Source organism: Phyllobates terribilis, unplaced genomic scaffold, assembly GCF_046119375.1.
Source record: "Phyllobates terribilis strain yellow unplaced genomic scaffold, ASM4611937v1 Scaffold_9__5_contigs__length_417890890, whole genome shotgun sequence".
Classification (NCBI taxonomy): domain Eukaryota; kingdom Metazoa; phylum Chordata; class Amphibia; order Anura; family Dendrobatidae; genus Phyllobates; species Phyllobates terribilis.
This window is the reverse complement of record NW_027362769.1, coordinates 342,045,160-342,058,632: the sequence shown is the minus strand read 5'-3', so window position 1 is coordinate 342,058,632 and position 13,473 is coordinate 342,045,160. Positions and strand designations below refer to the sequence as shown.

Here is a 13,473-nt window from a genome sequence, read left to right as displayed (position 1 = left end):
GAGATCATGAGTTGTCTGGGGGGTCAGTTCTTGCAAACTCTTTTAGCTTTTCAGCCACCCCCGAACTCTTTAAGGGGCTCATAGTTAAAGGTTTATGGGAAACAGCAAGATGGTTAGGTATATTCTCTTCTTCCCTTGCTCCAAACTGAAGTAGTACTTTTATGATATGTAAGTACAGTTTCCCTGGTTTACTAATAATGTGAAGCAGTAGAGACAGTCTTAAGCAGAGTAATAGAGCAACTTGAAAAACCTGGCATGGATTTCAGCAATGTAGAGAGAGTCAATATGGTCTGGTAAGTGGGCTTTATGACTAGCCCAGTCTGCTGTGCACGTCTTTTTGCAGATATGATATGTTGCACTGTCAGCAGGCTGCTGCATCATCTATGGCTCCTGCCTCAGGGGACTGGGGAGATGAAAGTGAACGTGAAAGTACAGATATAGACTCCAGCAAGTAGTCTAATATACTGCCCCGCCAGCAAATTGTCATACCAATTATGACCCCAGCCTCCTAGCGGTGAATGCAAAGTATGAGTCCTGTAGCAGACCTCAGCATGCGGTCTGGTGTACTGCGCTGTCAGCAGGCTGCCGTAGCAACCGCGGCCCCAGTTCTGAGCAACGGAGGTGATAGTGAAAGCACTAGTACAAGTACAATGGCAAGCGCTAACACACGGTCTATGTCATTAATGAGGGAGCACGGGGCTCATTTTTCAGAGCTCACACCGTGTTTTCCTCCCTGTATACCTCTGTGAGTTCGGTGCTCCATCCAGCTAGGCACTCATGAGGTGGATTCTCCCTTGCTATGCCTCCAACAGCTGAAGCACGAAGCAGCAAATGGCCGCCGTCCTCTGCTGGCTCTGTCTCCCGCTTGGGTTCTTCTGGATCTGATCCGACCGGAGCCGCACACCACACCTCCTCAGGAGCCGGAGGTCCCCAGGAGCCCAGGAGTCCACAGTATCACCTGGGTGAGTCCTTTTTGGGTAATATAAATTCAGGAATTGGGTCAGGATTATGGGATCTCTGCCTACACGTCCTCTCAGCTCCACTACATCGCCACGCCCCTTGGTTTTTAAATTTTAATGGCAAAAGTGGAGAAAGGCTTACATAATTTACTTTGAAAATGACTGAACTTTCTTTCTCCTGACATCATTAGACTGTGAATAGTCAGGAGGCCCCTATACAGATTAGATGTTTGTCTGTCTTTAACCTAATGTTTATGGGGGTCCTAAAAGTTCTATTTTCTGTCCCAGAATGTAAAGACACAAGAAGCAATAAAAATATCTTACAAAATATAAACTATGCACAGTTACAGCACATTAACATTTTTATTTGTGCCACAAGATACACCTATTCAAAAAAATCCTATAAGTATTTGCTAAAACTAAAAAAGTTTATTTTAGTTTAAAGGTCGATTAAGATAATTGGAGACCATTGTAAGATTTACTATACTTAGGTTTGGGAGCTGTGCATTGTTTAATTCAATAATACAGCTTTCAGCTAAAGATATTTGATAGTGAGATTTACAAAATGAAATATATTAAAATATAATCAAGCAAAAAACATCAGTCTCTGTGTTGTCTCTGTTTTTCACCCCAAACTAATAGTTTGGCTTTGCACATGTCATGTATGGTGTGGGGACTAATGTGAATCCAATGCCAGGCTTGAGATTGAGGTCTTCTCTGGAAACTCCTGGAGGCGGATAGAAAGTAAATGCTTGAAGAAGTCCAGTAAAAAACAGGAAAAGTTCCATCTTGGCCAAGGCCTCCCCAGCACAAGCTCTTCTTCCTGTAGAAATGGAATTAGTGAGTTAACAATGTCATGTTGAAAGTATTTTTTGACGCTAATATTATGCATACTTCCCAACTCTCTCTGAATGACTGAGAGTCTCCTGGAAAATAATGAGACCTCCAGAAAGTCACAAAAGTTTCCTAGAACCCTCTGGAAAGCATCGTTGACTGAAGGTTTCTTCTTCATGGCAACAGGATGTTTCATATCCATACCAAGCCCCGAGCACAAAGAATATTACAATATTACTGTTAGAACCCTCCTGTTTGTTTTTATTTCTCTCTTGTGTTTTGCGGTCACGTGACCATCTTTCTATATATTCCAGCTCCGCCCTTCTGGCCTTGCTGGACTTCAGTGTTGTTTAGACTGTCTTTCTAGCCAGGTGCTTTTGTGCCTATTTATCTCTAGTTTGCTTGGTCCTCTGGACCTCTAGTACTTTTGTCAGTTTATCTTTTGCTCTGCAACAACTTCTGTTAGGAGGTGTCCAATTTTTTGTCCCAGTCCTTAGTTCTTTTAGGGACCCCTCCCTTTCTCTATAGGTCTCTGTTCAGACTTGCCGAGGACAAAGGCAGGTCTGTTCACAAGGAACAGGTCACCCGCTACAACGTAGGGACTCAGCTTAGTCTTACTGTAGGGACAGCTCTCCCCTTCTTTCCCTAGTTTATGTTGCTGATCATAACAATTACTCTATCCTCCACAAGGATGCCAATTGAAGGGACAGATCTTGAATAGCAGTGAATACTTCGACTTTGCTCCTTTTCTTTGTCCCAGATGTGACATGCAGAAGTAGTGCTGTTGCTTCAAAAGCATGTTTCTTCAAAGAGTTAAATGGTACTAGTCATACTTGAATAACTGTTGAAAAGGACTCTTGTCAGATGTGTCTTGTCAGCAATTGAATCTATCATGTGCCTGAGAGAATCTGCAGCCTATGGTCGCCCAGAGTAATTGTTCCTCCAGGATTCCAAAGAATTCATAAAACCCGTCTCGCCCTATCTGAACCTAGCGGCATACGTGTAACATTGGTGGCCCGTACGGGGAATCCTAAATGGGAATTAGCGTGTAGATGGAGAAGAGGAAAAGTGTCTGAAAAAAAAACACAGCACTTCAATTCAACTCTGCAACACCAGTTAAAGAGGACCTGCCCTAAAGAAAAACTCAATAGCAGCAATGTATGTGGAAATACAAATGGACAGAATTAGTGAGTTGCTTCTTTAGTTAACCTGGGAAGAATTGAGAACAGTAGCAGAACATATAAAGATGTCAGTAGAAAAGATTTCCAAAGCACACAACTGCAGGCCACTGTTATCTGCCATTAATGCAAAAATGGATGAGCTGGAGGAGAAAGAAGCTGAAGATGTCATGGGGATGTTTCTACAGGAGCTAACACAGTTTCTAACCAGGTTGAAGTTGGAGGATGGAGGGGCGGTGCCAATTACCGAAAGCGGAAATCTCCGTCCGCAGACAGAACTACAGGAATTGAAAGAACAATTCAAAGCCTTAGCAACAGCCCTGCAGGAATCAACCAAAACCTCTGAACGGGTGATAAACTCAGACAGAACCTTCAACCTTCTTGGGTTAGATAAATCAGGGAGACAGTCCTCTGTAACACCACAAATCACCATAAGGAAAGAATTCATGATTCTGGGACAGATTGGTGAGTGTGAACAGAAAGAGAAACTATCTTATATGAACTTGCTGCACCAGATGGGTGCAGGCTTACAGATAGGCTACCAGCCAGATGAGATCGTTGAGGGGTGGTGAAAGTGATCAGCCCAGGGCTGAACCTCCATAGTATGCTAGAAATGAAAAGTCAATTGACCTTGCAACAGCTGAAGATGATTTTAAAAGGCCACTATAAAGAAGAGAGTACTTCAGAATTGTTCCGCTGAATCATTAACCTCTCACAGAAAAATAATGAATCACCAAAGTCTCTTGTTCAGAGCAACTGAACTGAAGGATAGACTGTTGTTTGCAGCAAAGTCATCAAGTTGCACCTGAAATAGTACCTTGAAGATCCTGGCATTCTGGACGAAGTCTTATTTGAAAAACTGAATGAGGCAGCTAGTTTGGAGTCAGAGAGTGAACAGAAGTTAAAGAAAGGCTCTGCTCCTAAAATCACCAAAATGAGTCAGCTGAAGTTGGAGACCCCCGGTGGCCAGTCTGAAGATCATCATGGAGACCCTCCAGTGCCACCTCCGAGAGGGAACCTTAAATCACCAACAAAAGAGAGGACCACCAGCGCTGACTGGGAGGAAGTAATTGGAGAACTGCAAGCCGAGTTGATTGAGGAGAAAAAGTTGATTCATTCCAGGCCAGAACTTGTATCCCTGAGACCCAGGAGTGGGTTCCAAAACAGAAGATACCCAGCTTGTGAAGCATGCTGTTCATCAAATCAGAGTACAGTGTGAGTCCACTGTCTAAGATATGGTGAAAAAGGACATTATGCCAAGGAATGCCAACGGTCATGGTCATTTGGGTTAAAAGACAGGAGGTTACCAGTGCGGGGCGACTGGTAACCACGACACGGTGGAGGCCCCAGAAGTAAATCCAAATCTCACCAAACCCCAGAACGGCGCATGAGGTAAAATGGCTGCATCCCTACTATCCCCAAGTGTGTTCCCATCTACAACAGCTGCAAGGGACACAGGGGCATGAGTTATTTAATGCCCAGTGCGGAGGTCAAACAATGTACTCCTGGGAGGAGGATTCCTCGGTCAGTAAAGATAGCCTCATCAGCCTATTCAGTCAAAGGTGCTTTATACAGTGGCAGCTATATGGACTCCTAGTAAAATCACTGTGGGACACAGGAGCCCAAGCGAGCCTTTTAAATGAAGAATGGAGAAGGCGCTACCTGCCACACACTTGCCTTCGGTCACTAAATGAACTCTTGGTACCTTTTCTCATGACCAGTGATCAGAACATGCCAGAGGATCCTATCCTGGGTTTTAATGTAATCAGTGAGATCATCACGAAACACAAGGCAGGAGCGCTGGTGGTGGATGCAATTGCCACATCGCTCGCCATACCCAACGCCGTGGCGGAAAAGTGATTCATAGAGTAAAGGAAGCACAGAATACAATAGACCTAAAAGAAGTCAAGGTAGGCTTGCGCCCAATCATCATCCCTGCAAACCAAACAATGGGGGTGAGGTGTGGAGTCTGGGAAGAAAAGTCCAGAAAAGATTGTTCTTGCCAAAAGACTCCTCAGAACTTCCGGAAGGCCTAGTTCAAGGTAAGACTGTGCTTATGATGCCTACTGGTGGGCTTGCTCAAGTGACAGTACCGGTGATGAATACTACGAAACACAAAATTCGACTGGATCCAAAGACTGTGTTAGGTCACATCAAAACCGGTAAAACGGTATATCCAGCCAGTGTGAGACCAGCCCAGGGGTTTACAGTTAATTCAGTCTCCCCATCAAGGAACAGGAGTTGCCCAGGGGAGGAAATTGCGCAACCCACCTCAGGGTCCTGGGATCCCCCAGTACCCCTGGAACACTTGTGTGCTGAAGATCTAGTGGTAGCAAAACAGATGCTGAGAGAAAAGTGTCATGCCTTCTCCAAAAATGACTGATATAGGCTGTATCCCGTCATTGCGTTTGAAAATCAATTTGAAAGACATTAACCAGAAGTTACATGTCTGTGCCAAAACTATTACATTGTGACGTGAAAGAATATTTACAAGATCTCATCAACAGAGGTTGGGTCCAAAAGTCGAAGTCATCTTATTCCTCTCCTATTGTCTGTGTTTGGAAAAATGATGGTACTTTGAGACTCTGTTGTGATTGCCGGGAACTAAGTCGAAATGCAGTACCTGATCGACACCCTATGCCAAAGATCCAAGATATGCTGGAAAGCCTATCAGGAAGCACCTGGTTCTCAGTCCTCGATCAGGGTCAGGCATACATCAAGGGTTTGTCAAAGAGTCCAATAGACCCTTGACAGCATTCATTACACCATAGGGATTATATGAGTGGATCCACATACTGTTTGGGCTCAGTTCAGCTTCAGCAGAATTCCAGAGGAGCATAGAGACATGTTTAGAAGGATTGAGGGACGATATCTGCTAGCCGTACTTGGATGACAATGTGGTACACAGCAAAACCTCCCGGGAGCATGTTGAACACGTGAGGACCGTATTACAAAGGTATCAGCAACACTGAGTTAAGTTGACCCCAAAGAAGTGTGAACTGTTCGAAAGACAAGTCTGATTTCTAGGAAAAATTGTGTCCAGAGAAGGATATACCATGGACTCAGCAGAAATCTCTCCGTTACTCGTCTTAAAAGACAAGTGGCCCTCTACCGTCGGGGAGTTGAGGCAGATATTAGGATTCCTCTCCTACTATCGTACTTATGTTCGGAACTTATCCAGGATTGCCGCCCCACTATACCTCCTCTTGGGGGGACGACAGAGACAACAACACCCACAGAGAAAAAGAAGAAGGTGGGTAGGACTGGGCTTAAAAGAAACAACGCCATTTCGTCCCAACAGCGCATTCTCTGGACAGCAGACCACCAGTAAGTATTGGGAGAACTAGTAGACTATCTGGTAAAACCACCCATCTTGGAATATCCTGATTGCACTTTACATTTGTTCTTCATTGTGACGCTTCTCAAGTTGGACTGGAAACTGCCCTGTATCAGCATCAAGATGGAAAAATGAGAGTCATCAGTTACGGTTCTAGATCATTGACAGACGCCGAGAAAAATTACCATCTACAGTACATTCCGGAAAATTGGAGTTACTGGCATTGAAATGGGCTATCTGTGAATGATTTGGAGATTATCTCTACTACAGCAAAGAGGTTGAGGTATACACTGACAACAGCCCTTTGACCTATGTCCTTACTAAAGCCAAACTGAATGCATCGGGTCAGAGATGGGTCGCTGAACTAGCTGACTTCAATTTCAGCATCAAGTACAGGCCAGGAAAATGCAATGCGGATGCTGACGTATTGTCAAGAATGCCACTAGAGCCTGAGAAGTTCATGCAAGAATGCTCGGAGGAATTCAGTCTAGAAGCAATTGACAGCACTACTCAAGTAGTACAAGCTTATCAAGAGGAAGACACACCATTGTGGTGTCCGTTGACAGTGGAAACCACCATAAAAGCAAGAGAACAAGATCAACCCTGGTCTATTCAACAACTACCAAAAGGGAAAATCCATAGAGCACAACGGGAAAATCAGATAATTGTTAGAATACTACTTTATGTGGACCAAAATCGGTTTCCAAGTAAACAGGAGAGAGACAATGAGTCACCAGCAGTCTCTGTTTTAAATAAAGAATGGACAAAGCTCTACCTCAGTGAAGACGGTATCCTGTATCATAAAGGAGGACAAAACGGGCAGTTGGTATTACCCAGAGTATTCCGTAGGTTCATCTTCAAAGAACTCCATGAAAACATTGGACACCTGAGAGTTGAAAGGACAACAAATTTGATTTGTGAACGTTTCTTCTGGCCATACATGCAGAGAGATATTGAGAGGTACGTGACCAGGGAGTGTGAGTGTCTAAAAGATAAACGTCCCAAAACATCAACCTGGGCACCTATGGGCAACATCCAAACTATGTATCCATTTTAGATGGTCTGAATAGACTTTCCACATCTCGAGACGTGCAAGGGTGTTTACGAATACATCTTGGTGGTGATGGACCATTTCACTCGATTTACTCAAGCATATGCCACCACCAATAAATCGTGTCGAACAGCGGCAGAGAAGACCTTCAATGATTTTGCTTTGAGGTTTGGGTTACCTACTAGGTTACATCACGACCAAGGAAGAGAATTTGAGAACCAGCTCTTTGCCAAGCTAGGTAAGAAAATACTGTAGAATTCAGAGATCCCACACAACGCCCTGTCACCCAGAGAGTAATGAACAAGTGGAACGTTTTAACCGGACATTATTGTCGATGTTGCGCACTTTAACAGCTGATGAGAAGAAAGACTGGAAGAGTTCTCTGTCAAAAGTGGTACATGCCTATAACTGTACAAAAAGTGATGCAACGGGTTACTCACCCTTTTCCTATTGTATGGAGGATCGCCAAGACTGCCAATCGACATCGTGTTTGATACTCCGGTGTCAGAGACTTACAGAATGTATCCGGAGTACATTCGGAAATGGAAGGAACGGATGGCAGAGGCATACAACAGAGCATCCAAAGTGGTTATGCAAGGACAGAGCAAGAGTAAGGAGTACTATGATCGAAAATCTTATGGCACAGAATTGGCACTGGGAACCCGGGTGCTAGTCAAGAACGTACGTGAGAAAGGCGGTCTAGGAAAACTTTGTTCATACTGGGAAGACAAGGTGTATGTGGTCGTAAGGAGGAAAGCTGATGACAGCCCAGTATATGAAATCCGATGGGAAACTGGAGACAAGAAAACCAGAATAGTCCATCTGAATTTACTACTACCCTGTGATTATCTCCCACCACAACAAGGCTTCCCAGAAGTAGACCAACATCATCAAAGATCAACTAAGGGACCACCACAGCCTGAGGCTCCGGAGGTGGATAGTGACCTTGAAAGTTCCGATGGAGAAGAAAACACTGTTGCATTTCTTGGACCGGAAAGGAGAGGGATGTACCATCCTCAGGAGAGTGAACTGAGTCCTGAGGCTCCAGGGTTCGTACCAAGAAGTCAAATTCAGATTTGATGATCGAACACTGGCCCCTGAAGAGACCGATCGACACTCAGAAGGAGCGGAATTACCAGACCGTGCGGAAACAAGCAACTCAGGAGAAGTACAGGAATTTACAGAGGCAGCTCCAATAGCATCTGAGGAAGCACGGCAAATGAGTACGGCAGAAGAAACTTCAGTGACTGAAGAACCCATGGTCTCGGAGGAACAACCCACCAGGAGGATGTCGACTCGAGAAGTGAGGAGGCCCAGGATGCTGACATATGAGACACTTGTTGAACCGAGTAAAGTGCCAAGGACTGTCTATTGGAAACAGATATCTCTGCCTGCGGATCAGGAAAACCCACTTGAGTGGTATTCACCACCCAGAGGCAGTATGGAAGATGTTGCTTGATGAAAAGACTTGTCTTCATGCTTTGATTTTCCTTAAAAGACTTTGTAGAAAGAAAGAACTGTTAAGGCTAGTGAGAGAGAGAGCTGGTTGAAGACGTACGAAAAGCTCTAGCTGAAGAGACACTGATTGTGTTAATTGTATTAATTATTTATTTCTTACAGGAGTACTACAATAAAAAGGTCGTAGAATAGGTTGTTATAAATGTTTATAAATGTTATTCCAATTTGACAATGCCAATTTGTATATAAAGTTACTCAACTGTCACCACTGTCTCAGAATTGGTCAGTTTGACCAATTAAGATGAATGTCGAGGACGACATTCAAAAAGGAAGGAAGAGTGTGACATGCAGAAGTAGTGCTGTTGCTTCAAAAGCATCCAACAACTATTAGAAATAAAACAAGCACAGTAGACAGGAAGTGTTGTGCTTCAGAAGTATGCAGCAACTAGAGGGGTTAACACAGTCACAGGAGACAGGGAGTGTTTTAGCGGACCACCAGGGGGATTGTGGGGAACTTGTTATTGCAGTCTGGTTGAAGCCAAAGATAAGGTGGTGTGTTATCTGTATGTGACAGAAGGCAACTGAACAGGATTCATATCGGGAGAGAAACTAAACACAGGTCAGATAAACTCCCTGAACTAACAGTGCAGAGTATTATCGGGCAGGAAGATAAGGACTGGAAGGAATTGTGTCACAGGGATCATCTCCCTCATCAAACCCTTCCCCCATCTATCTCCATGCAGGATGAAGAATGCTGTGTACTTTTGTTTCCTTGTGAAGGAAAAGCCTGTGGTTGTGTATGCATAGAAGTGTGCTGCTAAGAGATCTAATCTGTGCTACTGAAGAGACTGCCGTTACTGTACCTGCTTTAATAGACTGTACTGTGGTGAAGCCTGTTTCTTCAAAGAGTTAAATGGTACTGGTCGTACTTGAATATGTTGCATTCAGTTTGGCTTTAGTAAGGACATAGGTCAAAGGGCTGTTGTCAGTGTATACCTCAACCTCTTTGCTGTAGTAGAGATAATCTCCAAATCGTTCACAGATAGCCCATTTCAATGCCAGTAACTCCAATTTTCCGGAATGTAGATGGCGTCTTCTCGGCGTCTGTCAACGATCTAAAACCGTAACTGATGACTCTCATTTTTCCATCTTGATGCTGATACAGGGCAATTTCCAGTCCAACTTGAGAAGCGTCACAATGAAGAACAAATGTAAATTGAATTCAGGATATCCCAAGATGGGTGGTTTTACCAGATAGTCTACTAGTTCTCCTAATACTTCCTGGTGGTCTGCTGTACAGAGAATGGGCGGTTTGAACGAAACGGCATTGTTTCTTTTAAGCCCAGTCCTACCCGCATTCTTCTTTTTCTCTGTGGGTGTTGTTGTTAAACTGTTAAACTGTTGAAAAAGACTTGTGTCAGATGTGTCTGGTCAGCAATTTAATCTATCATGTGTCTGAGAGAATCTGCAGCCCATGGTCGCCTTGAATAACGGTTCCTCCAGGATTCCAATGAATTCATGAAGCCCGTGTCGCCCTATCTGAACCGAGCGGCGTACATGTAACATATGCTATTTAGAAATGAATGCTGATCATCATGAGCTTAAGTACCTGAAAGCATGACCAAGCAGCATATGATGATATTTTTAACTATTGGTTCCAACTCTTTTAACCGCTTTATGACCTTGGACATATAGGTACTTCCAAGGTCGTCTCCCTGCATTTGATACAGGATCCTGCGCTGAGCCCTCATCTTTCCCTACACATGACAGCTGATCTGATCAGCTATCATATGCCCTTAACAGTCGCGGGGTGGATTTGCGATACACTCACACCTGTTAACACTTTAAATGCCACTGTCAATCTCTAAAAGCTGCATTTAACTCACGGAAGCTGGAAGCATGCCATAAGACTCGCCCATCAGCGCCCCTGTTGTGTGGTCGCGGGGCATTCAAAGCAAATCATGATTTATGCTACATATAGCAGGGCTGAAGCCCTGCAATGCGTAGCACAAGCAATCTGACAATCGCAACTTCAAGTCTCTAAAGGGGCTATTTATGCAAGTAAAAAGTAAAAAAAATGTTTTAAAAAATATAAAAAAATGAAAAAAAACATAAAAGTTCAAATAACTCCTCTTTTGCCCCATTCAAAGTAAAATAATAATAAAATACACATATTTGGTATTGAGTTCAGAAATGTTCGATCTATCAAAATGCAAAGTGAATTAATCTGATCAGTAAACGGCATAATGAAATAAAATAAAAACGCCAGAATACATTTTTTTTTGTCACTGAAAAATTGCAGTAACAGGCGATCAAAATATTGTATGTTCCCAAAAATAATATCAATAAAAATATCAGATCGGCATACAAAAAGTAAGCCTTTATCAAGCCACCGATCACGAAAAATGAAGACGCTATGGGTCACGGGAAATATGACTTTTTTTTTCTTACAAACTTTGGATTTTATTTTTTTACCACATAAATAAAAAAGAACCTATATATGTTTGGTATCTGCATACTCAAATTGACCTGGAGAATCATATTGGTAAATCAGTTTTAGCATATAGTGAACTTGGTAAATAAAAAGACAAAAAAAATATTGCGGAAATGTACTTTTTTTTGCAATTTCACCGCAGTTGGAATTTTTTTCCCATTTTCCAGTAGACTATATGGTAAAATCAATGGTTTCATTCAAAAGTACAACTCGTTCCACAAAAAACAAGCCCTCATATGGCTATATTGATGGAAAAATAAAAAGTTATGGCTTTGGGAAGAAGGGGAGTAAAAAGCGAAAGCGCAAAAGCAGAAAATCGCAAGGTGATGAATGGGTTAAATGCACACATGCTTGGGAGATCTCAATCAAACAACTCTGTCTTGTTCAAGGTATTTTGTCAAAGGGCCAGAGAGGCAAACTGAATTCTTGTCCCAGGTGAAGGAAAACACAGTGAAGACTTTGGAAAATGTACACGCTGTCTTGGGGTCATATTTGACACAGAACTTTCCTTTATTCCCTCTTTCCAATCAATCACTAGCGCCTTTTACCTGCATCTCCCTCTAACTAAATTTCTCCTTTCCAATTTGTCCTGAATGCGGCAGCCAGGGTCGTATTTCTGTCAAGCCACTTCAATAATGCCTCCACCTTGTGTCATTGCACTGGTTGCCCATTCGCTACAGAACACAATACAAACTTATCTCTCTCAACCACAAAACTGTCCACAGTTCTGCACAACCCTATATCTCATCCCTGATTTTTGTCTATCACTCTCCCCGTTCTGCAATTGATCTAAGACTAACATCCTCCATAATCCGAACCCTGCACCTTCATCTCCAAGACTTCTCTCATGCTGCGACAGTGTTCTGGAATGGAATGCTTTAAAAACACATCTCTTTAGACAGGCTTATCACCTAAACTCACTGGTCCCTCCTATTCATCTGTCTCCACATCCTCCATGCACCCAATAGCACAAGGTAACTGCACTTAAACAGATACTGGCTGATGACCGGATCATGCAGCTTCATATGAAAATGCTTATTTGTTATAATGATGGCTGGACCATACATGACAAGCACGTTCTACCTAGTTGTCCCCCCTTTTTCCTTATAGATTGTAAGCATGCATACAGGGTCCTCTCACCTCCTGTAACTGTTGAACTCTGTGTTAATTTATATTATTTTTATTGTTTGCACATGTCCCCACTTAATTGTAAAGTGCTGTGAAATATGTTGGCGCTATATAAATAAAATTATTATATTTAATAATGTTATTACTTTAGGCTATATAGAAAAAAAATGTAAAGTGCTTATGCATATGCTGAGGATCTTAATAAGACCATGGAACATTTTTGAACTTCTTGGAGGACAAAATTTGACATTTAGAAAACATATACATTATTTCTTGTAAAATATAGTCATTCTGTTAAGCAGTGTTTTGTCAGTTAAGTAACATGTAAAATGATTTGATTTTTCATCTTAATGGTCCTCATAACTTACCTGCTGAGAATGGCATAAATGCATCATGTCGGACAAATTTCCCATTTTCATCCAAGAAGTGATTGGGATTGAAATCATTGGGAGTTTTCCATTGAGTCTTGTCGTAAAGAACTGATGTCAGGAATGGAATAACCTCTATACCCTGTTAACAATAAATCATCAAATATCTTTTTTTATTATATACCTTTCATTTTTAAAAATGTGAGATTACTGGGGAGGCTGTGGACCCCATAGCAGTCCCTTTTAATGATAATCAAACACATTCAGTACTTAAGCATAAGGAATTTTTTTTTATAAACTTACTTTTGGGATGAGATAACCCCGCAAATACACATCAGTTGGAGTTGAGTGTGACAGGTTCAATGGGACAATATTGCCAAACCTTTGTATTTCATGTATTACTGCATCAGTATATGGCATTTTCCTCCTATCATCAACTGTTGGCAGCTGTCCTGGTTTAATATGTTTTTTAATTTCCTCCTGTACCCTCTCTATAAAGTAAAATAATACATATCTTGTTATATTTTGTACTAGCAAAACAATACCAATGCATTTAATTGATAGGTTATAGACTGTTATTATAACTTGTATCGGCTGTCAGTCAGTGCTGGGGCATGGTTACTGTTGCTCACTATGCACTGAGCAGTGACTGAAGCCACGCCTCTA

General features: G+C 42.4%; 1 protein-coding gene across 2 annotated transcripts in view; it reads right to left on the bottom strand.

Moving 5' to 3' along the window:
- Positions 1 to 1,303: 1,303 nt before the first annotated feature.
- Positions 1,304 to 13,473, bottom strand: part of LOC141162201 (cytochrome P450 2K1-like) — a 155,106-nt gene continuing 142,936 nt past the window's right edge. For both annotated transcript variants that reach the window (XM_073648048.1, XM_073648047.1), the window contains 3 exons: positions 13,111 to 13,298; positions 12,808 to 12,949; positions 1,304 to 1,782 (listed from right to left, as the gene is read on the bottom strand). In XM_073648048.1, the coding sequence (XP_073504149.1) occupies positions 1,595 to 1,782; positions 12,808 to 12,949; positions 13,111 to 13,298 (518 nt within the window). In that variant the 3' untranslated portion in view covers positions 1,304 to 1,594. The remainder of the gene's footprint in view (positions 1,783 to 12,807; positions 12,950 to 13,110; positions 13,299 to 13,473) is intronic.